This window comes from Miniopterus schreibersii (genome assembly GCF_964146895.1).
Source record: "Miniopterus schreibersii genome assembly, chromosome: 1".
In the NCBI taxonomy this organism is placed as follows: domain Eukaryota; kingdom Metazoa; phylum Chordata; class Mammalia; order Chiroptera; family Miniopteridae; genus Miniopterus; species Miniopterus schreibersii.
Window position 1 is genome coordinate 29,497,414 of NC_138101.1, and position 23,664 is coordinate 29,521,077.

The 23,664-nt window shown below is 40.2% G+C and overlaps 1 protein-coding gene across 14 annotated transcripts in view; it reads left to right on the forward strand.

The window, feature by feature from the left end:
• The window catches only part of KIT (KIT proto-oncogene, receptor tyrosine kinase), a gene marked incomplete at its 5' end in the record, with an annotated part of 77,656 nt that overhangs the window by 20,707 nt on the left and 33,285 nt on the right, over positions 1-23,664 (forward strand). For 7 of the 14 annotated variants that reach the window (XM_081148158.1, XM_081148154.1, XM_081148160.1 and 4 more), the window contains 4 exons: positions 11,932-12,201; positions 14,950-15,231; positions 16,268-16,404; positions 20,722-20,893. In XM_081148158.1, the coding sequence (XP_081004284.1) occupies positions 11,932-12,201; positions 14,950-15,231; positions 16,268-16,404; positions 20,722-20,893 (861 nt within the window). Of the gene's footprint in view, positions 1-11,849; positions 12,202-14,949; positions 15,232-16,267; positions 16,405-20,721; positions 20,894-23,664 lie in introns of those variants that run through there. The other 7 variants (XM_081148155.1, XM_081148161.1, XM_081148163.1 and 4 more) reach the window with 2 other exon arrangements.

Consider the following 23,664-nt stretch of genomic DNA (forward strand, 5'->3'; position numbering starts at 1 on the left):
GTTCAGGTTTCAGTAAGTGCTTTCCAGAACTCGAAACATGGACACCTACATATTTACAACAGGACTTGTTCTGGGCTATTGGGAAAAACCCACTGGAAATGAGAAAGTTCCTCTTTGCTGCAGGGATGGATCCTAATATATTGTGCTTGTCAAATCCAGACCTTATCTGACTCCCCAAAGACCGACTTCATAATGGCAGATGAAGGTTTCCTGTCTGTACATATCTTTGGCTGAGATCAAAAGGGGAAGTCCTGCTTCCTCAAACATGAGGTTGTATTTTTCTTAGGATGAGTGAGTAGGAAATAGAGTAAATAGCCCAATGAAAGCCTTGCTGCTGGGGATGTGTGCATGTCCAGAAGAAATTTTGAAAGATAATATACTGAGAGGGGTCCTTTCAGTGTTGAAGGATACATGGATTTCCACAGTTGTTCACTAGAAGATGTAAGAGCCCGAGATCAAATTCCATGTTTAGACCCTTATTCTAATTCTTTGTTTAAACAGTAGTTTAAAAACAAATAGGTGATTAGTTATATTACTTCTATCATAAAAGAATCACTGCTATTGATTCTCACCACGAATAGCTGAGTACCTTTTATGTCCAGCCACCAGGTTTTTATAAGGGGCTTTATCTTGACCCTTGTATGGCCTAAGTGTTTGATTACAGATCCTAGAATCTTAGCACTTTTGATGGCTTTTACTGGCCTCTTTATAGTTTTTCAGAAGGGGAAACTGAGACCTAGAGAACCTAAGTGACTTGCCCAAGATTTAGAATCCCAAACTTCTCTATGTCCCCATCATTGTATTTCTTTCCTTATTTTCCACTAAGTGCTTAAGAGCAAAAACATGCAGTTCTACATTTCATCTAAAGTATAAAAATATTAGCTATCTTAGCAGACACATCTTTAAAAGACATTGATTGGCAGCTTGAAGTTTTGCTGTCCAGTCCTCTTAGTAAGTTTCCTTAGAAGCATGTAGAATTTTTAATGTCCCCTTGGTGGTCTTGGGTGTGCTTATCAAAAGGCAATGCAGCCTGAGGGTGTCTTTTCTGGCCACCAGATGGCATGCTTGTGAATCGGGAACCAGTGGGAGGAAGGAGTAGAGGGTTCAACTACAGTGAAGCTCTTGGTGGGGCAATGTTGAGGGATCTGAGTGGGGCACATGCTTTGTAGCAGAGCACGAGGTCTGCATGATTTGCCCAGGGATCACAGTAACCTTCAGAAAAGCAGAAAATGCAAATGCTGCAGGAAAGGTGTGATCAACACAGGTGATTTATTAGCCTTGGGTTTTTCCATGTGGTTAAGGCAGAAAATAGAGGGGCTAACTTGGCCCCCAGGAGGAAACCACTCTCAGTAGCAGAGACAGGAAGGGCTCTAACCATAGGTGAGTCGACCCAGGCTGAAAACCCGCAGAAAGGTGAGTGGGTGAGTGGGTAGGGTGGGGATGGCGCAGTCTGACCCTGCCTCCCCTGAGAAGGGCACCTCATTTGCCATGGAGAATCCCTTTCTAGCACCAGGGAGCCTGGGAAACCACTCTTCATCGAGTGTCTGGAAAATGTGGTTCCACTCACTCCTTTGTGCCACTCATGTTTTCCTGAAAAGAGTAGGTCCAAGGAAAGAGGGCCTTGAAAAATGGTATTTTTGCCCTGCCTTTGGTGCTTTTGAGCCAGATGGGGTCATGCACCTTACAGCCACGTTCATCAGCCCCTAGGAGCCTCTGGCTGGCCTGCTTAGCTATCTTCTCTGCTAGCCACTGCTCTCCCTGCTTCCTGTTCCTTTCTTCTTTATAGTTCTCCCTGGCTGCCTGCCTCTGGACATTCACCCACCAACTCTTCATCTGAGGCCATGTGTTCCCCCACACATGTCTTCCATTCTGCCATTAGCCACTGCCTTCCTTACTCACTGACTCCAAGAGTCCCCCCCCAACTGGTCCTGAGGTTGCTGTCCCCCAACAGGACATGCAGTCAAGCTCCTCTTCTCCCACACCCCATGACTGCAGTACCATCAGAGATTCTGCTATGGTCGGCGTGGGGTGGGGCTGGGAGGTTGGTGATCTAGTGTGCAGCCAGGGATGGCAGTGAGAGGTGTCCGTGACAGGACTCTGTCCCTCCTCACTACTGCCGGTGACCAATCCTCCTGTGAGCTGAAGACTTTGGGGCTGGTTCTCTGTCCGCTTCTGCTCCCCTGCCTGCTGCCACGTCTTCAGAGATTCTGCGGTCCATCTAGAAGGCCCTCTGCACCACCTAGCCTGGAATGTCCTGGTTCTCAGCCATTGCCCTCTCTGCCCTACTCCAGCCACCTTGGGCCCCATCTTTTCCTTCTCTGCCCCTTTATCCTTTGTACTCTTCACTCCCTCCCTGAGTGACTTCATGGACAGTCCCCTATTACCACCCCCTGTGAGTATGTCTGTGGCCCTGACCTCCCTTGAGCCCCACCCCCTCCAGCAATTTCCAGGACTTTCCACCTGCCATCTGCTGGTCCAAATGCCTCTAAATTTTTATTCCTCCTCTAATCTGTTGGCACCCACCTCCCCATCACATAAGCCCAAAACAGGGAAGCCTTTTCTTCCTCTTGCATCTTCGCTGCCCAGATCCAGCCAGCCCCGAGGCCCCTTACTCACCTAGTAAACACCCACCTCTCCTCGGGTCCCCACCACCCCTGGCTTACGCTGTCATCAGCTCATGTCTGGATCTGGTCACCTAGCTATCCTGTCTCTAGTTCAGTCTGTCAGTACTATCCTTCACTGCTTCCAGAGGGCCCCCCCAAAACATACATCAGGAGATCCACGTCAGACAGGTGCACCCCCTTACCTTGGGAGGAGGCGCTATGGTGGTCCTGCCCTCAGCCCCTCCCTGGCCTCACACCCCTGTGCTGTAGCCATTCTGAATGACACCGTGACTCCTCTGAATGACACCGTGACCCCTCAGCACGCACCTGACTGATGCTGTCATGTTAGCTCTGGTGGTCCTGCCATCTGTCTAACACATCTTTCTCTCCCTCTGCCCCACAGCTTGGCCAGGGCACACACCTTTTCTAATTTGAGCTCTAGGACTCCTTTCTGACCCCTCTTCCTGCCCACCACCTCTGCTTCATTGTGTGGTAATTATCCATGCGACTTTCTTCCCCACTGGGCTGGAGCCCCAGCTCCACCCAGGCCAAATGGTAGGAGCTCAATTACCATTTCATCAATGAAGAGCGTTTCTGAAGTGCTTGCCTTGTTATTGAGCCATCTCTCTGCCACTAATGACTAATGCTCCAGCTTTTATTTCTCTGTCCTTTACTTCCCTTCTGTCTGTTAGTTCATAATCTTTACACCAACACTGAAATGTGCTTAAGGAACTGCTTTTTCAAGTACTGTTCGGCAGTGAAGTCTTTGTTATTTTGTGCATTTTTTAAAACCGACTTTCAAATGGCGGATCATTTTACAGTGGTATAATGCCATTGCTTGAAACCGTAAACTGTCTCAAATATTGAAACGGATTTTGTATGGTCACTAAGTACCCTGTACCTAATGTGCTTACAAGACCTGGCATGCAGATAGAATATTTCTTTCATTTTTAAAAGCTAAATACTAATTTGGGTTTTACCGAGGAATTGTTCTTTTCAGGCCCCATCACGGGAGGATTGCAGTGGGAAACTTAAAATACAGTGAGGAAATCATGTCAATTATTTACTCCATGTCTAAATTTGAGTATATTTTAATAATGTGTTCTACCCAGATAAGTACTTTAATCTCTGTATTGCAAAGCTGAAGATATATCTGAACTCTCTCTTACCCAGAATCCTCTGGAAGTAGCAGAATTATGAATCCAGAATTATGAATTGATGAGATCTATTTAGGACTGTTCTCAAACTTGTCCACAGACGCGCTTTTCAGGGTGGGATTTGGATGGCATGTTTGGGGGTATATCCTTGTAAGGTAGTTCAATTTCTTTGTAAGCTCATGTTTTTTCTCCCTGAAAAATGCATTTGATTTTACTTTCTATTTTATGTTATATAATATAAAAGAATGTTGGAAATTATTTGTCACTCAGTGAAACTGACCTTCAAGAAATCAAGTTAGAAAACACCCTAGATCAGAGAAGCATGCTCTGTAGATTGATGTCCCAAATTATCTTCCCCTCTCCTGTACCAGCACATTTCCTATGTGCAGTCATTCCTTCCCGTGCTCTTACTGAGCATGCTCTGTATCCCTGGTGCTCTGTGAGGCTTTGAGGCCGTTGAGTCTGTATCCACTGATACAGACCTTGCTTTGGATTCTGAGAACTCACAGTTTGGTGGAGGGGAGGGGGTGCCCTCATAGTACCAGCCTTTCCTGAATCACTTACACCTTCACACTCTGAGAACTTTGCCTTTGCCTCTTCCTTCCTTGATTATACCTACAAACAGGACACAAGCAAACACACAGTCTTCCTGGCTTTCAGGGCCCCTCCCATGGGAGCTCTTTATGGTCCTTCCAGGCAGAATAATAGCTGCTCCCTTTGAGTCCTGGGGACGTATTTGTCAGCTTTCAATATTTTTATTTCATTTGCATTGGATTTGTCTTCTACACAAGGCTGAGTTCCCCATCAGCATCTAGTTCACTATCATAATAGACGCACGTGGAAAGGACAGACTTGAATGGCTGTGGTGACGTGGCTCCACCACAGTGGAATGGGGACTGTCTGGGGTCCTCCACTGCATGGCTTCCTTCAGTTTGTGTGGGTGATCCAGAGTGGATTTGCAGCCTCCCTGCCACTAGGCAAGAGATTTTTTAGGACTTGAGTGGTTTTCCCTGAGCTCATAATCCTCCTTCCCCCAGCTTTATTCTATTTCCAGTATCATCTACTTGTTTGAAAGCCTCATGGGTGTTGTGGGTAATTACTAGTATCCTTCCATCTTGCTTTTTATCCAATTTATTCCTATGGGGATATAAAAGTATGTCATAAAGAGTAGGGTATACAAATCATTAGCTTTTTTATTATAAAGTGTGGTTAAATAGTACAGGAACCAAAGAGTAGTTGAACTCCAGTGGAGTCTTCAGCTCTGCCTTGGCCACAGTTCCTGCCCTACTCCCCAGAACTAGAGTAGGCCTCTCTCTGTGGGTTTTCCTCCCTGCCATTATTTTGCTTGATTCCTTATATTTGTGTCCAAAGGACAAAAGGTTTTGAAATGACTTCCTTACTTTTAACCTCAGCTATAAATTAGTCTTTGCAGCTTTAGACAATTGTGAAGGATGTGAAGACCTTAGGGGGATGGCCAAGACTCTAGACTGCAGCAGTGGTTGACATGGTCCAGCCACTGCAGAAGGTGACTAGGGCGCACCAGTGCTCGAGCAGGTCGCTCCCACTTCACAGGTCAGAGCACCTTCGACAGTCAGAAGCCCAGTCTGTACTCTCAACTAGTCTTTAATTGACAGATCACAAAAAACATAGGCATACCTTGAATATTGTATTTTCGCTTAAGAAAAGACAGATGGGCAGCTGTGTTCTTTTTGATGGAAAAGTAAAACCTTTTCTTTGAGTTTTGGTTGACTTTGAGTTTGGGTTGACCGCCGGGACTTCTGAGCTGCTGTCCTCACCATGCACCACACCCAAAATGCAAGGTCTGTAATTTCTAATTTCAGTTTCCATAAATGCAGTGCTTGTGAAACAGTTGGAATGCAGACTCCCTGTGTTTGTGAATTGGAGGCCCTCCCACAATCCTCCAATGTTTAACTCACATTTAGTTGACAGTAGTCTTTTTCTAGTTGAGCAACCCCTATAAAGTGTTTGAGTTATTAAAATCAACAGCTCTCCCCCAATGCACACACTCATATTTCATCAATTTTCATAACATGTACTTTATATATAATACAATGTCAAGTCCAACTTTTATTAATGGGTTTGAGAATAAAACCTAATGACTCAGATAGTGTGAGTAGAAAAGCAAAGATATTTGAGAGGAGAAACTTATAGTCTTGAGCATTCCAAGTCTCCTGGACAGTAGGTGTGGTTGAAAACTCTTAGGTTATTGAACCCAGAGGGTTAAAAGAGCTGCTATTAGAGACGCCTACTTTGTATAAGGTGATACCAAAATGGGAATGAAGATACCGTTCACTCCCCAGTCACAACTGCGTGGAACAAATGAAAAGGATGGCAAATCAAATTTTTACATAACATGATTTAAACCGAAGGTAGGGGCTCACAGAGGCTGATACTGGAGGTCAGAGTGGTCCGATGAGAAAGAGCTGTGATAGCTGAGAAAGTTTGAGGCTTCACCTGGGCCGTGAAAAATTATTGATTTTTAAAAAATTTTAGTTTTTTAAAATTATGGTAAAATATACATATTATTAAAAAGTACCATTTTTAAGTGTCCAAGTCAGTGTCATTAAGTACATTCACAGTGTTGTGCAACTGTCACCACCATCCACTTTCAGAGATTTTTTTGTCATTCCAAACAGAAACTCCGTACCCATTAAACAAGAACTCTCTATGCCTTTCTCTCCCTCGCTCCTGGTACTTTCTATACTATTTTCTCTTTCTATGAATTTTCCTATTCTAGGCACTTCATATATGTGGAATCATACAATATTTATCCTTGTGAGTCTGACTGATTTCACTTAGCATAATTTTTTCAAAGTTTATTCGTGTTGTAGCATATGTCAGAATTTAATTCCTTTGTATGGCTGAATAATATTCTGGTGTATGCATATACCTCATCTGTCAGTGGACAGTTGGGTTGTTTTTACCTTTTGGCTGCTGTGAATAATGCTGCTATAAACATGGGTGTGCAAAATTCTTGTTTGTGTTCCTGCTTTCAATTCTTTTGGGTATGGTTGAATTGTATACTTGTGAAAGAGGTTCTGGCGCGGGGGGGGGGATCTTGGCATCTCTCTTAAACTCTTATTAAAATCTCTCATCGTTGGCTATTCACAAGTGCCCCTTTCCTGCCTTGCTCTTTGAGTGCAAGGACTGTCTTCTCGTTCAGCACTGAGCAAAGTATCTGCATAAATACTTGCTGAATAGTTCCTGGAGTTCCTAGCTCAGAGCCATCATTGACTATAGTAGCTGGTTCCCAGAATGGTGGTGAGTATTTTTCTCTCTCATTAATTAGCATGTGTTGAGGGAACAGAAAACAACTTTTAATATTAGCCTTAGCCAAACATAATTAGGGAAGTACATTTTCTAATGCAAAGAGTCCTGATGTCGATAAAAGCCAATTTAACAAACATCTGTTGAGAACTTGCTGTGTACCAGACACATTTCAAAATGTATAATTTCAGAGCAATTTGAAAACTCAGTTGGAATACCTTATTGGTATTGAATTTTAAATATAATAAAGATAGAAAGGTAAGCATATGTGTATACACACACACACCTTTAACATGAATCTCCATAGTCTTTTTTTTTTATTATGAGAACATTATAACAACATTCAAGATAATTTGGAAAAAAGAGAATAAATAATACCCACAGTCCCTCTCTAACAAGCTCTATTTTCATTTTAATAGTGTGAGTTTGAGGGTTGAACTTATAAATAATTTATTTGGAGAATAAAACCCTGAATGCTTCTGGTGGTAATGATTTTAAAAATTTATTTTTTAAAACCATAGGAGAAAGCATAAACTAGTGATCTCAAATTTGGAGGCGCCTTTTTTTGCAGGTCTCCATGGTAGTTTCAGTGGATGAATTCAGCCGCTCCTTTTGCTCAGTGAAGGAGCAGAATTGACCTCTGTCCTCTTGCGGGGCTAGGTCAGTGGGCAGTGGACATCTGTTCTAGGGGCTGGGTATTTAGGAGCCTGTCCCTCCTTTAGTCTTTTACATGTTCAGGGACTGAAGGGAGTGCTTTTATGACTATGCTAGGGGGAAACGTACAATTTAGAATTCTTATTCTGAGGCTCTAAGACCTTGGAGTAGGTAGAGAAGGTAAGATCTAGATGAAGACAACTATTGAGCATCAGTATAAACCACGTGGTTGATGGGGCTGGACGTGTTCATGGGATTTAGTGAGGACAGGTGATTGTGACCTGGAGTGGTGAGGGAACCACATCATGAAGACTGGGCTTTCCACATGGCAGGGAGATGAATTGGTAGAGTAGGTGTCTGGGGCACGGGCAGAAAAATGAGCATGCCAAGGAATAATGTTCGCAGGATCCTTGGCCGGCCAGCCAAAGGGTCTGCCTTAGAGAGAAAGGTTGGATCCAGAGGGAACAGCTAGAAATGAATTTCATGAAAGTACTTTGTAAGCTGTCCCTGAGGTCAGTGTTAGCTGCTGTCTCTGTTAGGGTGTTTGAGACTGGGAGTGAGGTTGTTGAAAAGGGTGTATTTTCAGGTTATGATATAGGGTGAGTCGGGGGTGGGGTGTGCAGAGGCTGGAGGCATGGAGACCTTTAGGAGAGGATGTTACCTCTCTGCGAGGTGGTCAGTGTATGGCTAGTCTGGGCTGGGGCAGCAGGAGTAGAAAGGATGTATAGTAGAGATTTCAAAGGAAAGATTGCTGGGATTTGCTGCCAAGGAAGGGAGAAATCAGGCAGGAACCCATCTGAGAAATGATGGAACCATGCACATCATAGGAAGTGAGAAACTCAGGACTGATTGGGGGTATTAAGAGCTTCTGTTTTTAGAATAATTGTGTCAGATATTAATTATATGTTTTCTATGTGGCCAAGCACAGTTCTGAGTGCTTTACGTAACACCCTTGTGAAATAGGTGCTATTACTGTCCCTACTTTGCAGATGAGGAAACGGAGGCAGAATTGACTAGTAACTTGCCTAAGGATTACATACTTAGTAAGCGGCAGAACCAGGATGCAAATCTGGGCAGTCTTAATTCTAGAGCCAAGCTCTTACCTAGTATGCTTTACTGCTTCTCTATAATAACTAGCATTTATTAAAAAACTGCTCCATCCTCTGTTAAGCTCCTTGCATGTATTTACTGCATTTGACTCCCAGAAGAATGCCCATGAAATGAAGGTATTTTTATCATCATTTTTCAGATGTGGAAACTGGGACAGAGAGAGGTTGAGTGGCTTGCCTTAAATCACACAGCCAGGCCTTGCCTACATTGGCATGGTAGGTCTCCGGGAGTCAGCAATATTTATTCACCTGGATTGCAATAGCTACCTATGTCCTTAAGATCCAGTCATGAGAAAATTGAATTAATTGAAATATTTGCAATATAAATTCTTTTAAGAGTTTTTGGATTGAATTTACTGTCCAAATCACTCATAATCACTTGGAACCACCCCCATTTTAAAGGGGATAAGTAATTGACATAATAGTGTCTCTATTTATTGTTGTGCCATTTTCATTATTTAATATTCTGTGTGACTTTGAAAATAATCCCAGCCACTTCATTTCCAAATTCTGGCTGTTCCATTTATATGCTGAGCCTACTGCACACAGGTAGTCTTGTCTAGCACTTCTCATGTTTTTGGTGCTTAATAATATTTGATGATTATAATTGACCTTATTGTTACCTTCTATGAATTAAGGCTGCTGTGTGTCCTTTGATCTGGAGTGTACTTTGCATGATGTCATGGAGGTACAATTGATGCCGTGGTTGAAAAGCACCCAGATGAAATATTTGTCTGGATAACAAACTGGAAATGAGACTGGCCATCTGTAGACGGGGGATAATTTCAGCCCTTTAGAGCATATTCAACCTGTCTTTTTCCATGGACTCTTCCTTTTACCTTCAACTGTCAACGGGTTTTGATGTTCTTTCAGTTTTAGCCGCCTTTGACTACAGATCTGTTTCTCTGCTTCCTCTTGCTGTAGTTCTCCAAGGAGAGGCCTTGGAGCAAACAAATTCCCACCCAACTGAAATTGTACTCTTGGATTTCCTGTGGTTTCTTTCTAACCAATTTTGGGGACTTTTGTTCATGTTCATTCCCTTTGATCTTGTTCAGCATCTGCCCTAGGAGCTACCCACCTTCTTTTTGAAACCTCAGATCTGTTACCTTCCTTGCATCTTTAGCCTTTCTTTCTGGTGGTCTTTGTTTTTTGTTGGTTTGTTTTTGTTATAAGTCTCCCTTGACTCTTTTCTATACCTTCTTAGCTAGAAGAGTTCTCTAAGATTGGCACTCAGTGTGCTTCTCTTTTTTCCACAAACCCTTTCCCTTGATCATCTGATCCCAGTCTTTAACTTTACATATTATTGCTCTGCCTCCACCATCTGAATTTCAGGTTGTAAGGTGAGAAGTCCATCTCCCGCCCAGGTAGCGCCTGGGAACAGGTCTCTTGCATCTCCTGCCCCAGTCTTTTTCTGACTGTGTCTCCATCTCCCCATCCCAGCCATCTTGAACTTGCAGAGAGGGTTTCCTGGTATGGTTTCCTCTTATTGCCTTTGCCTCCCACCAGCCCCTTTCTTCACCCAGCTTGGATGCTTCTACTCCTCCTTCAGAACTCAGGTCAGTTATTGTCTCCAGCCTTGTGTGTGGAGGGGGCACAGATACCCTGCACACAAGCCATTTCATCCACAAACCTGCAGAAATGATTGACGCACCCCCCCCCCCCCCATGTTCTGTTTTCCTCTTGCTCCAGCAAACCACACCCAAGGACCTTTTCTTCTCTCTCCCTCATCCAGGCCACCCATGATTCAACCTTTTATATTTTTAATTGCTATGACTTATAACCATTAATGTGTTCTTCCTCTGAGAGTATATTTCATCTTCCTCTTTAGTCTCAAATCCTTATTGCTTTTGCCTCCCTGAGTACCAGAGCTTTTCACTGATCCTGAATCTAGGTGATGTTTGGTATCTCACTGTGCATGTCATTTATCTACTGAGATACCTGTGGTGACTCTACATGGTCTCTGTGGTACCTTCCACATATTTATGCCAGATGTTCAGGGCTCTGGATCATCTGTTCCATTCTAGGTAGCCTGCTTAGGCTTACTGCACATGGTCTCCACAAAGAGCCCCATTTCCATCCAGGCTGGTCTCTTTATAGCTCTAAAGAAACTAGCCCTTTTCTCATGCTGTGTTCTCTTTACCTCTTCTTGATATCATCAAGGTCCAGACCATCTTTTGCTTTTTCTCCAGCTTAAACCCAAATCTTATAGCTGTGTTTTTCACTTATTCTGACACTCAAATAGTGTGTTGAAGCTCTGGAGAAAAACCCACATGTAGGGATCACATGTCACACTTACATGGACTTTCTCCCAGCACCTTGGACAATGCATCTGCAGATCATAAGATCATATTAATGAACAGATGTTTGCATTCATGCAACAGATGCATGAATGAATGAGTGAATTGGCTGCTGTGAATTTTCTAAGGTTCAAATTTTATATTCAGAGTCTGAAGTTTCCATCTTTAAATTAGTTTCCTACCTAGGAAACTTATCTGGGTATTAAATTGATCAGGCTGCAAACCAGCATTTGCCATGAAATATCTTGCGGTCTGATCTTCAAAATGGGACTTTTATTTTCTGCCTTATTGTTTGAAACATTGAAAAATATTTCTCCTTTTGATGAATGTCGCCATATAAGGAAAACTACATAGAAATAACTGAATTCACAAAGCTTTAAGAAAAAGCCAAGCTATGTCACGGTCATGTGCATTTTGCCAAAAGAATGACAGGTCAGTGGTTGTTTTTTTTTATCTTGTGGGATTTTGTTTTTGTTGTTTTTAAGCCGGGTGTCAGCGTGTTAGTATCATCGCAATGGCCCATATTCAAAAAGGAAACTTGACCCAGCTGTATGTTTAACCCAGAGAAGGCCATGGCATCCAGCAAGTCTTGGCTTGTAACACCAAGTGTAGCCCTCAGGATTAATTGAGGGTTGCAGAAAATAACTTAGTTTTCTAGATGAACTTAAGAAACTTTAAACAGAACTCTTTCTGACTATAAATAGCAGGGCAGCTTTGTCCTATTTTTATTGTACACAGAAGATGGAAATCAATATTGGAAGAAATGCTTTATTTCACCAAGTAAAAAGATCATACTCAACACGATTCTCATTTTTCTTGGCAGGCTCTTCTCAACCATCTGTGAGTCCAGCAGAACTGTCTCCACCGTCCATCCAGCCAGCAAAATCAGAGTTAATAGTCAGCGTTGGCGATGAGATTAGGCTGTTATGCTCCGATCCAGGATTTGTCAAATGGACTTTTGAGACCCTGGGTCAACTGAGTGAGAAAACTAACAGTGAATGGATCATGGAGAAAGCAGAGGCCAGCAATACAGGCAATTACACATGCACCAATGAGGGCGGCCTGAGCACTTCTATTTATGTGTTTGTTAGAGGTAAATGCTCAGCTTTCTTTGATGCTGTGCTTCAGAGAACTTAATATCCTGTTCTTAATTAGGGATGACATATAGATGACTAAACCATAGATAAAATATTACTGGCTGGATCTAGAAAGCCTAAAACAATTTTTTCTTGGTTAGTTTCTCCATCTTTTGATACATAGTGGCTTTGGGTATGATTCCAGCAGAAGGTCTGCAAGGCTGTGACACTCTTCCTAATGCGATTACAGTATGGTCAGCCCATTTGTCCTGGTGCTCTGCGTTAACCCTGAGAATAAATTAGGCCCTTTGGGAAGGCTGTGTTTTAATGCCTTGAGATCTCAGATACTCCCACTTAGTAAAAAACGCTTCAGGGAACTAAAGGTCTCTAAAGGCCTCAATAAGACCAACACTTCCAGAGAACTGACCCACTTTTAGGGAATAAACTCAGAAAAATAACTCAGTCAGCAAAGTACCCCATGTCCTGCAGAGGTTCTTAATAGATGTCAGTTGATTCGTTTAAAAAATTGTGACCCCCTAGAAACAAGAAAAATATGATAGTTGGATTTCTATTACTCATTTCCTGTGATGAATTCAGTGATTCATCTATGTTTGTGCTTTTAATATCTTTGTCAAGAGGAGGTTTTCTGGGGGTGGGAGGGAGGTGGCAAGGAGAGGAGTACCTTTTTGTCAATGTAAAAACTGAAGCATTTGAAGCTTAAGAGACACAGCCAGTTATAAAGAGAAGTACAGGCCCACTTCTAGTCCTGGGCTTATATACAGAACAGGCATCACTGGGGCTATCACTGAAATAGGCCTGAGTAGGAGGCCTCATCCATGGTATTGCAGAAGACTTAAGGAATACATGTACCCCAAATTGTAGACCTGAGCAACCTCAGGAGTCTCAGTTCCTCCCTGCAACATTTGATAAGATCACTTGCTCTTTCTTCTTTACCTAGTTGTCATTAGGGAAACAGAATCATGCACATTCTAGCTTTGTCAGGGTTAATAAGGTTAATGCACGTGTTTGCTATAAAGGTTGCCATGAAATTGACTCTGCCTTAGTTTGTGGGTTGTCCTTTCCTAGTTGGGTGGCTGAAAAGAAATGCACATTAATAGGCTACAGCCTGGCCCCTGGGCATGGTTCCATAATTGTTGAGCCAACCTGTGAGCTGTTCTTTGACAGATGGTAATAAGTATCATTCTGCTTATTAATAGGATGGGTAGACAACTGACTAAATGGGGAAAACTGCTGGAATTAGTCAAATCAGTCTCACAGAACTCACAATTTTTCTTTTTTTTGTTTTTTGTTTAAAATATTATGTCTCTTTTTCTTCCCAATGACCCATTCCACCCCGTCCCATCCCCCTCCCCAGTTCCTCTCTGCACCATTGTCCGTGTCCTTGGGTTGTGCATATATGCATATAAATTCTTTGGTTAATCTCTCCCCCTCCACCCACCCACCCTTCTCCATCCCTCTGACAAGTTTTCTTTATAGGGGAAGTCATCCTTAATAACTTAGAACCATACTTAATTATTACTGATTTCAGGTGTTTGGATACTTTCATAATCTAGGTTATAGCAATGTAGGAAATCAGGGCATTGTTAAAGGAGTTAGACTCAAGCAGCTGAGAAAGGGTAGATGGAAAAATAACCAACTTTGGCCTTGGACCGTTGCACACCCATCATGAAGTAATTTATTCACAGAATAAATGTAAGGCTGGGATGTACATAATTCATTTTGGAAAACTTTCAAAATTGGTCAGAATTAAATGGTGGAAAGTGTATTTCAATGATATTAAATTGATTTCTGTGGGACATCTAATATCTAGATGGAAAGTATAACTAAAAAACAAATTTTAACTGTAATCTGTTGGCCCAACCGTGTATCAGTATTATCTGAACACAGTAAAGGGTGGCAGCATATTGTGTATATAGAACGAGGTTTGCCTTTGCTTATATGGGGTCCCAGTCTGCCTGGGGCTTTCCCAGTCCATTGTACCCCCTTTCACTCCCAAGAATTCTGGTTTAGAAGATAAAGTATTTGCCACAGCATTCCTGAAACTCATAAACTCCCCGTGTGCATTTGAAATTATTTGATTTCCAGAAGTTATATTTAAACTTAACTTTTAAGGTGTTTGAATGGAGTGAAGCCCACATGTTGTTTGTACTGGGTGTCTGGCCGGCTGATAGTTTTCTAGATTCTATTCAGAAGCCAAAAGATCCTGGAGACTGGGAATTCTAGAAAGGGCCCACCCAGGGGGGTTAAAGGAAGGATACCTTCCCCTGACCCTATAGGTGTCATCAGACAGCTTATTCTTGGCTCATGCTCCTTGAAGTATTACCTATTGCAGAAAAAGAGTGATGGTTATAATACAGTAGTCTCAGTTTTGAGTGTACACATTTTGGTATCAGTCAAAGCTGGGTTTGGCTTCTGCCTTGCCATTTCTAGGCCATGTTATTGTAGGAGAATCACTTTTTTGAGACTTCAGTTTCTTCATCTATAAAGTGGGATAATGATAGTGCCCATCACATAGGGGTATTGTGAGAATTAAATGAAATATATGAAGTGTGTAAAGTGTTTGATAAACATTAACTCTTACTTGTTAGTATTATTTGGATAAATTCTACTTTTGCCTCTAAAGAAAAAGGCCAGCGGCCATTTGGTCCACTGGGAGTTGTTATGAAAGGTAACATTTTCGATCTTTTAAAAGTGTCCAGTGCCTGTGACCAGCCATTCAAACCACTGATTTCTGTATGCTATAGATCCCGCAAAGCTTTTCCTAGTGGACCTTCCACTGTACGGGAAAGAAGGCAACGACGCTCTGGTCCGCTGTCCTCTCACTGACCCGGAGGTGACCAATTACTCCCTCATGGGATGCGAAGGGAAACCTCTTCCCAAGGACCTGACGTTTGTCGCTGATCCCAAGGCCGGCATCACCATCAGAAACGTGAAGCGCGAGTACCATCGGCTCTGCTTGCACTGCTCCGCGGCCAAGAAGGGCAAGTCGGTGCTGTCCAAGAAATTCACCCTGAAAGTCAGGGCAGGTATGGGCCTTTATTACTCTCTTCTGGGAGTAGGAGCATCCATTGAGCCAAAGAAGCTTCTCTCTTCTCAGTGGTCCACCTTAGCAGAGGCAGGCAGGCAGCTGGCTCTTCAATTCCCCCGACTTCAAAATAATGTCAACTGCTTGTGAATTCTTCATTGCCTGTGGGACCCGCCCATGACTGCCTTCAGCTGGGTGTGTCTCCCATAGATTGGCATTTAAACCATACTGGGGACAGTCATTAAACCTACTGACTTTAGGACATACCAGTTTCATAATGGCATGAAGTGTTCTTCCAAGAGAAACCCACTGGGAAGCTTTAGTTACACTGGAAAGATTAGCATACAGATTTTTCACTCCTTCATTTACTCTTGATATATGAGCCGACTTTCTCCTCAGCTATTGCATTTTAATACATTCTCAAACCATTCATAAGCCGAGAAGGGAAAGTACCAACTGACTGTGGACCTCATTCTTATTGTGACATTATGTAGACTATTTTGGTAACAGGAAGATAGCTAGATTTTGTATCTCAGAGATCACCTCCTTCAACACCAGTTGGCACTCAGCTATTGAATAGTTTTTATTAAGTAAGACCTGGGATTTTTCAGAAACAAGCAAGATACTATTTTTACAACACATAGGGAAGATGCCTGTTTGGTTGAAAGAATATAGTCAGTTGTAGGTCACACCCTCATGAAACCATCAAGGTTGTGTGAGATGAAGGTTCAAGCTGTTTCATCATGTGTGGGCTTTACCTGTTTTGAAATAACATTGTCCAGGAGTGTTATAATCTCAAAGTAGACCAGACATTCCTATCTTTTTCACTCAGTATTAATGAATTTACTTGAAGGATGCATGATTTAATTGCTGATGTCTTCAGGTATGCAAGTAATACAGATCAGTTAGTACTGTACTTCATATATTACTCAAAAGATGCCAAAATAAGCCATGTGCATTTGAGTTAAAATGGTAAGTTAAAATGTCATGCTCTGATAGGACAAATTATTTGAGGGCCACGTCTCTTTTTATTCCAGCCATCAGAGCTGTACCAGTTGTGTCTGTGTCCAAAACAAGCTATCTTCTTAGGGAAGGGGAAGAATTTACAGTGACGTGCTTGATAAAAGATGTGTCTAGTTCTGTGGACTCAATGTGGATAAAGGAAAACAGCCAGGTGAGTGAATTGTTTCCTTCATTTTTCTCAATATAGTGTCCTCTCTTTGCGAGAGATTTTCATTTTTTTTTTTTTTTTAAAGCCTATTAATTGTCCTGGGGGATGGCTCAGCTGGTGTGTCTGGCTGAGGTGAAACTGTCGGGGAGTGTGTGGAGATGCATATTTCCCCCTTTCATAATGCCGTATGTGGGTGTGTACACTTAATATTGGTAACAAGTAAATGTATTGTAAATTTGTTTTAGAAAATCTGAGAGAATTTCAGAATTATGTTATTATTTCATGACTGTTTCTTTGAATGACTTCAGTAGGGAAATTAAGAAAATAACCTAATGGTTAATTGCATAAATACCTTGATTTTTTAAAGCTATTGTTGATACTATTCAGGCCAGATTATTTAAAATACTGGGAAGAGTTGCCAGTTTTTTCCCTTCTGTACTTAAAAAGAATAATTGCTCTCAGATATTAACCAGGATGCTTTTCTCTCCCCAACAAAATGGCTTATCCATTCGAGAGATGGGTTTCTTTTTATATGGATCCAGTTTCCTCCTTTGAGGCTGGTTACCTGAGATCGAGTTGCTAATGGTTTTCTCTTTGTTTTAGTTGCTATTAATAAAATGGTTATCTTTAATCTGAAACATTTGGACATGTTTAAGTTCTCATTCATTTAACAAATGCATATTGAATGTCTACTATATGTCAGATTACTGTGTTAGGCATATCTTAAATAAATTTTAGTCAGTTATATTTGAAGGTTTTTTTTCCCCTCTCTGAATATTCATATTAATAGCAAGGTCTTTAAAATGTCTAATTTCCCTAACACTTTGTTTACAATTTTCATGAACTGAGTTTTCAGTAATTTTTGTTTGAATAATCTTGGCCATCTTGTTAATTAGCTGTCACGGTGATTTTTCGTCAGTACACGTGTATGCATTACATTGGAAAAAAGAAATGCTATATTTTCCTCCTCTCCCTGTTTCTCTTCTTCCTCATCATGCCCTATATTCAACCACGGCAATTTTATGCCTTTTAGAAGAATTCTTTGCTAAACAAGTAACCATGGTGATTAGCATAATGCAAAGCATCCTGATGGTATTCATGAAGATGTGTGATGGATGATACCTTGCTAAAGGAAGCCTGCCATGGGCTAGAAGAATGGATCATCCTGTAGACTTGTCCTTTCAAACCAGTGGCTTAGAGAAATAAGTTTTAGTTTTCATATCACATAGTTTAATAAAAAACAATAGCTTGTGTGTGGACTTTTGACTAACCTTACTGAACACAATCTTGTATTAACTGGCTTTCTATAATTCTTGATTTCAGATGAGAGAACAGTTTAGACCGTGTGTGTATCTGAGCTTCAGTATAACGAAAATTAGCCTTTTTGAGATGAGAAATTAAATTGCCCCAGGCAGTTCTGTTGTGAACCATTTTTCCCAGGAGCCCTGCATGCCATTCCCAATTAATCCACTGGCACTGGTAGATAAGCCTGCAGTGTTGGGAGCTCTTTGGGGAAATCCCAGTGTGTACCTCCAAGGGTTAAGGAAAACCAAATCACGTGCAAGCAATATGTAATGTGTGACTTGCAGATGGGGCTCATGGCTCTGTGCCAAGGTTCATCTGTGAATCTTTTATTGATATCCTTCAGCTTAATTTGGAATACTTAGCACTATCAAATTATTTTTAAAATCCATAGTATTAGATTCTGACCATTTAGAGTAAGTTTATCTCACAATGAAATTTAGGATAAACTGTTTTAGAGTTTTTACAATTGTTTTGTTTTAAAATGTAAGAGACTCTGGAGTTTATTCAACACTTGTGAGTCTTGGTTAGATTTTCTGATGCTTATAAACCATCCTGTTTTTACTTGTTTTTGATTATGGTCTTTGATGGCATCCTAAATTATGGTTCTTTGGGTTAGGTGTTGATATTGCATCACTTATGACCAAGCTATTCCTTCTGGCACTGACCTGTTCAGTGTCCCTGTTTAGCTCTCTATTGTAGACTCTTGGGCTCTTGCAAAAGCTACAAGGAAGATACCTGAAATCTAGAATATGGTATGTTATCTGTCCATTGTCACTACCTTTGCAGAGGACAAGTCTGTGACATGATGGACTGGGAAGGGCTAGAGAAAATGTCACTTCACCTCGCTATTGCCTCTTCTTAACAACTTATGCAGTGAAGTGGCAGATATCTTCCAATTAATTATTAGAAGACTCTCTTAGAAGGGAGTATTTTTAAATCTACATAGTGCTCCTAATTGCAGAGGTCTTTAAAGACCCTTGTTCCCTCATTCCTTCTTAGAAACATAGGATTGGTGGTATTCTTGACTTGTCCAGGATCTCACAATTAGTTAACAAAAAGAAGGTTTCTTTTTATTTCACAACATTCACCTTTGGAAGCCAGCATTTATGTGTGCTTATTTTAATGTAAAAAACTGTCCAAAACTGTGATAATGTGAGAAAGAGAAATAGATATAATCCTGCCCTTGTATATAGTAGTGCTGTGCAGTGTAAATATAATGTGAGCCTCCTGTGTAATTTTAAATTTTCTTGGAGGCACATGACAAAGAGTAAAAAAGTAAAATTGATTTTAGTAATATATTTTATTTACCCATTATATTGAAAATATTGTTTTGTGTAATTAACATAAAATTATTAATGGGATATTTTACATTATTTTTTTCATATGAAGCCTTCAATATTTGGGTCATATTTTATATTTTAGACACAACTCAATTTGGACTATTTCATTTCAAGTGCTTAGTAGTCCCATATAGCTAGTCCTTATAAAATGCTACATTACCTGCATTTTAAAAATATATATATATATATATATATAGGTGTGAGTTTGGGGAGGAGCATTATTATTATTATTATTTATGCTTTTATTGATTTCAGAGAGACTAAGGGAGAGGGAGAGGGAGAAAGAAACATCAATGATAAGAGTCAGTGATCGTCTGCCTCCTGCCCTCCCCCTACTAGGGATCGAACCCACAACCCGGGCATGTGCCTCTGACCGGGAATAGAACCGGTGACCTCCTGGATCCTAGGTGGATGCTCAACTGCTGAGCCACGTCAGCTGGGCCATTTTTTATATTTCTTTCTCTCCCCACACATGTATTATCACATGGTTGCAGTTTTAAGTTACACTCAATTTATGTGTTTTAAGTAATACAAACATTTTCAGGTATTCACATATTCATAATCTTGGTACCTGTTAGACATTTAGTTCATCTCTGAGTTTTCACTGTAGTAAACATCTTAGAGCTTTTGGTTTTTGTTATTTCCTTGAGATAAATTTGCTGGAGTGATCAGGAATATGAACAGGGTGCCAAGTTGCTTTCCAGAGGGTTGTTCTGATTTACAGGACTGTCAGAATGGTCTGACGCTGATAGGTTCACCATGACCTGGCCAGCAGATCACCCTGGATCTCGTTCCATGTCAGTATCAGCTCCTATTTACTTAATTTTTTTCGTTGTGTTTTTTTCCCCCATTGTAATAGGAATGTGTCACATTTCAGAAAATTTGGAAAAGACAGAAAGCTATATGCTACTCCTTTTAATCTGTTCGGAGAACATTATAGTTTATATTATAGTTTTTCCCCCATGACGTTTCCCTTACAAGAAATCTCTCCATGTTTTGTCTTCAGACAAATAATAAGAGTGGGATGGTGATATCATGAGGTTAAATTCACAACCTTTACTCTTTAGCTCATGCTTAAATAATTCAGGTTTTATGTGTATTATATATATATCTTGGAACCCCCTTGATGAGAGTTGTGAAAATTTTGCTTGGTAAAAATTGTAGGGAGAATTTTCAAGTTAGTTGTAGACATTGTGATTCTCTTTTTATTCATGAAAATAATATACATGTTAATAAAATAGAACATGATTATTATCAGCAATGTGTTTCGATCACTGGAATATAGAATAGAAAAAAATATATAACAGGAAATACTGGTATAAGTACGCTGACTCATTGTAAAATGTCAGTATTCTGCAATATTTTTTATGTAGTGACTTTTAAGATTTGGCACCGTTAAAAAACATTTAGCACTGCAGAGGATTTGGAACTATGTATGCTATGGTTCTTAAATGAATTTTCATGTTTTTCCCAATCATTAATAATGACTATCTCTCAATATAATCCTGTAATATGAAGTGTTCCAATGACAGACTTGTCATGATGCTTTATTATTCTTATTTAAGTAGTGTATAATGAATGCTAATATGGAGAAGTTAATTGCTGCTATTTTTAATTTATCTAGGAAAGATCCTGCATATAAAGTTTATGGTAATCTTTGATTTTTTTTCTCCAGCAGACGAAAGCACAGGTAAAGAGTAATAGCTGGCATCAGGGTGACTTCAATTTTGTACGTCAGGAAAGGCTGACTATCAGCTCAGCAAGAGTGAATGATTCTGGAGTGTTCATGTGTTACGCCAATAATACTTTTGGATCAGCAAATGTCACAACAACCTTGGAAGTAGTAGGTAAATATATCTATGGGAATGTATAACTTACTGGCAGTAGCGAAAGAAATTACTAGTTTTCTTTTTATATAAATAGAATGCTGAACAGATTCTTAGAAATTTTTATCATCACCGAGTGAATGAATGAATGAAAATGATCACTGTAGCCTCTTCCAACTAGAGCACAAAAACAAATTCTACCTGTTTAACAGAGGGAAGTGGAAAGCTATAACCGAAGCTGTTCAATCCTTTCATTCTCTGTGCTACTCACCCTCCCATCCCCACCAAACAAAGCAGAAGTTGAACTTTTTCAAAAATTCTAGTCCTTGCTCAATGACTTGACTTTGGAAATGGATGTAGAATTTCTCTGTTGAGGAGTGAAAATGCGTAGAGCCCGAAGCATTTCTCTGAATCCTTTGGTGGGGCTCCTCAGCCTTTTGGTATATTCTTTTAGCACTCGTGGCTCCAGCTCATTTGTAGAATGGAGGAATGAACTGGGGTCTCCCCACCCCGTTTCACCCGACCCCCCATCCCGAGAGGCTGCAGCAGGAACCTTCAGCGAGATGGCAGGGGCAGGGTCACTGGTTCCACAGAGCGTAAACCGGAGCAGGGTAACCTGTGCCCCTAACCCCATCATACCTGCTTACGCATTGCTCTAGCCTTTTCTTTCCTGCTCTAGAAATCTCACTAAATGTGCATTTTCCAAGCATCTACTTAAAGAGAGCAGAGTGTAGTGAAGTATTTGATGTTTTTGATTTATGGAAAGTAATAATGATTTTTAAATTACTTCATTTACACATTTTTTTGTCTTTTGAGTATTGTTCGAATTTAATCTATTCTCTTGTCTTTTTAATGCAACTCTATTCTTAGTGCGTGACTTTGATGAAGTGCTTGTGGAGTAGAGAAATTCTTCATCATGAGCAATAATAAAGTGATGCCATATTTGTTTTCATTTCTTTCCTTTCCGCCCATACTTCTTCAATAACTTATGTAGCAATGTTAGAGGTCTGTGATTTGTCCCACAATAATCTCATATAATTTTGGTATTTCTGCCCATGTTGTAACTGAAAGGGCCTCACCAGGCTGAACATGGAGAAGACACTTTAGTTGTAATCATAGAGTCAGCACAGAGAAAGAGTACTCCTCTGTCCCTAAATGTGATTGTGAGCCATTTATTAATTTGAATAGAAGGATATGCTTTTAAAATATTAAACTCAGTAAGTGCTAATTTGCTAAGTTGATTAGGGAGCATGTTGATATATCAGCTTCAGCCCCAGAAAGCAATTAGTAAGGATGTTTTGAACATAGTGTTGTATGTAATCAGATTTTTAAAATCCATTCATCAATTTCCAAGAATATAACTATATAACCGGAAAGACTTGTGGCTGAGAAATCTGAATCTGGTTTTGCATTGTTTCAGGAGTGGGTTGGGATGGGACAAGAACAGGAAGAGACAAAGAGAAAAGCAATTTCTCCGGGGGCTGAGAGTAGAATAGGATTTGGAGACAATGTAGAGTATTAGAGAGAACAGGGCTTTGGGATCCCCGACCTGGTTTTGAGTTGGGGCTCTGCCACTTAACTTTCGAATATACCCTACTTTACCTCTGCCTGCATTTTCTCTTCTGAGAAACACAGCCTCACAGTCCCAAGGCTGTGGGAAGGAGAAAAGGCAGTAGATTTTATAGAAGTACCTGGCACAGTGTTTGCACTTAATTAAATATTAATATATTATCAGTTTCTTAATGCAGATGTACTTGAAAAAATCATACTTTATGTTATATCAGCCCAGGTGGAATTCTTTGATTCTAATAATTCTTACACTTCATGAAATTGAAGCTCTATTCCACGGTAGGGCATAAAACTATATTGAGCAAACCAGACTGTAGAAAACTTGGGGGGAGTTGCAAGTATTTCACACATGGTGATTGTGAGAGAAACAATTTCGTGCAATATTGTTGTCTGTAATATTTGAGTATTTTGCATTGTGTGGTTTGAATTTATAACCTTGAAAACCTGAAAATTTGGTGTAGCATTCAAGAGGAAATATTTATTCTTTCAAAATTGACCTAAGTTAGCAAGCGGTATCATTTATGATTCAGGAATTAGGAAAAGGTGGTAGTTTCCATAGCCAGTTTTCATTGGATGATTTTCTATTCTCACCTGAAAAAATTCTTTTTCATTTGGTACATAGAACAGTTGGACTCTATTTTTTAATTCCAAATCTATAGGAAACTAAAGGGCAGTAAATACTATTTTGACAACATCATGTGAGACTTTAATATATTTAAACAAATAGCACCAAAAATAATGAATGATAATTTTAAATCCCATAATTAATTTTTAAAATTTGAAAAAAACAGGAAAATAAAATTAAAACTCTTTCATAATTCCACTGACTTGATATAATTATCTTAAAGATTTGGTATATTTATATTTTTGTATGCAACAGGGTTTTAGTTCATTCATATTCCATCTCTCTCTAAATTAAAGTAGAGACTCTAGGATATGCTATAGTAAGAAGAGTTCAGCCATAGCTTCTCATAGACCTGTATTCAAATCTAGGTTCTCCCATTGGGTAGCTAGCTATATGGCTTTCCAGGACTTGATTTTTTTCATCTACAAATTAGGGGTCATAAGCTTTCTCTTTCAGTATTGTAAGATTAAATATTTGCTATAATTATTAAATGTATGCTAAAGTACTTAGAGCACTTCTTGGAATAGTAAGTATTCCATAAATGATGGCTATAAAAATAATATGGCAATTATTTTGTTGTGTTATTTTTCAAGCTCTT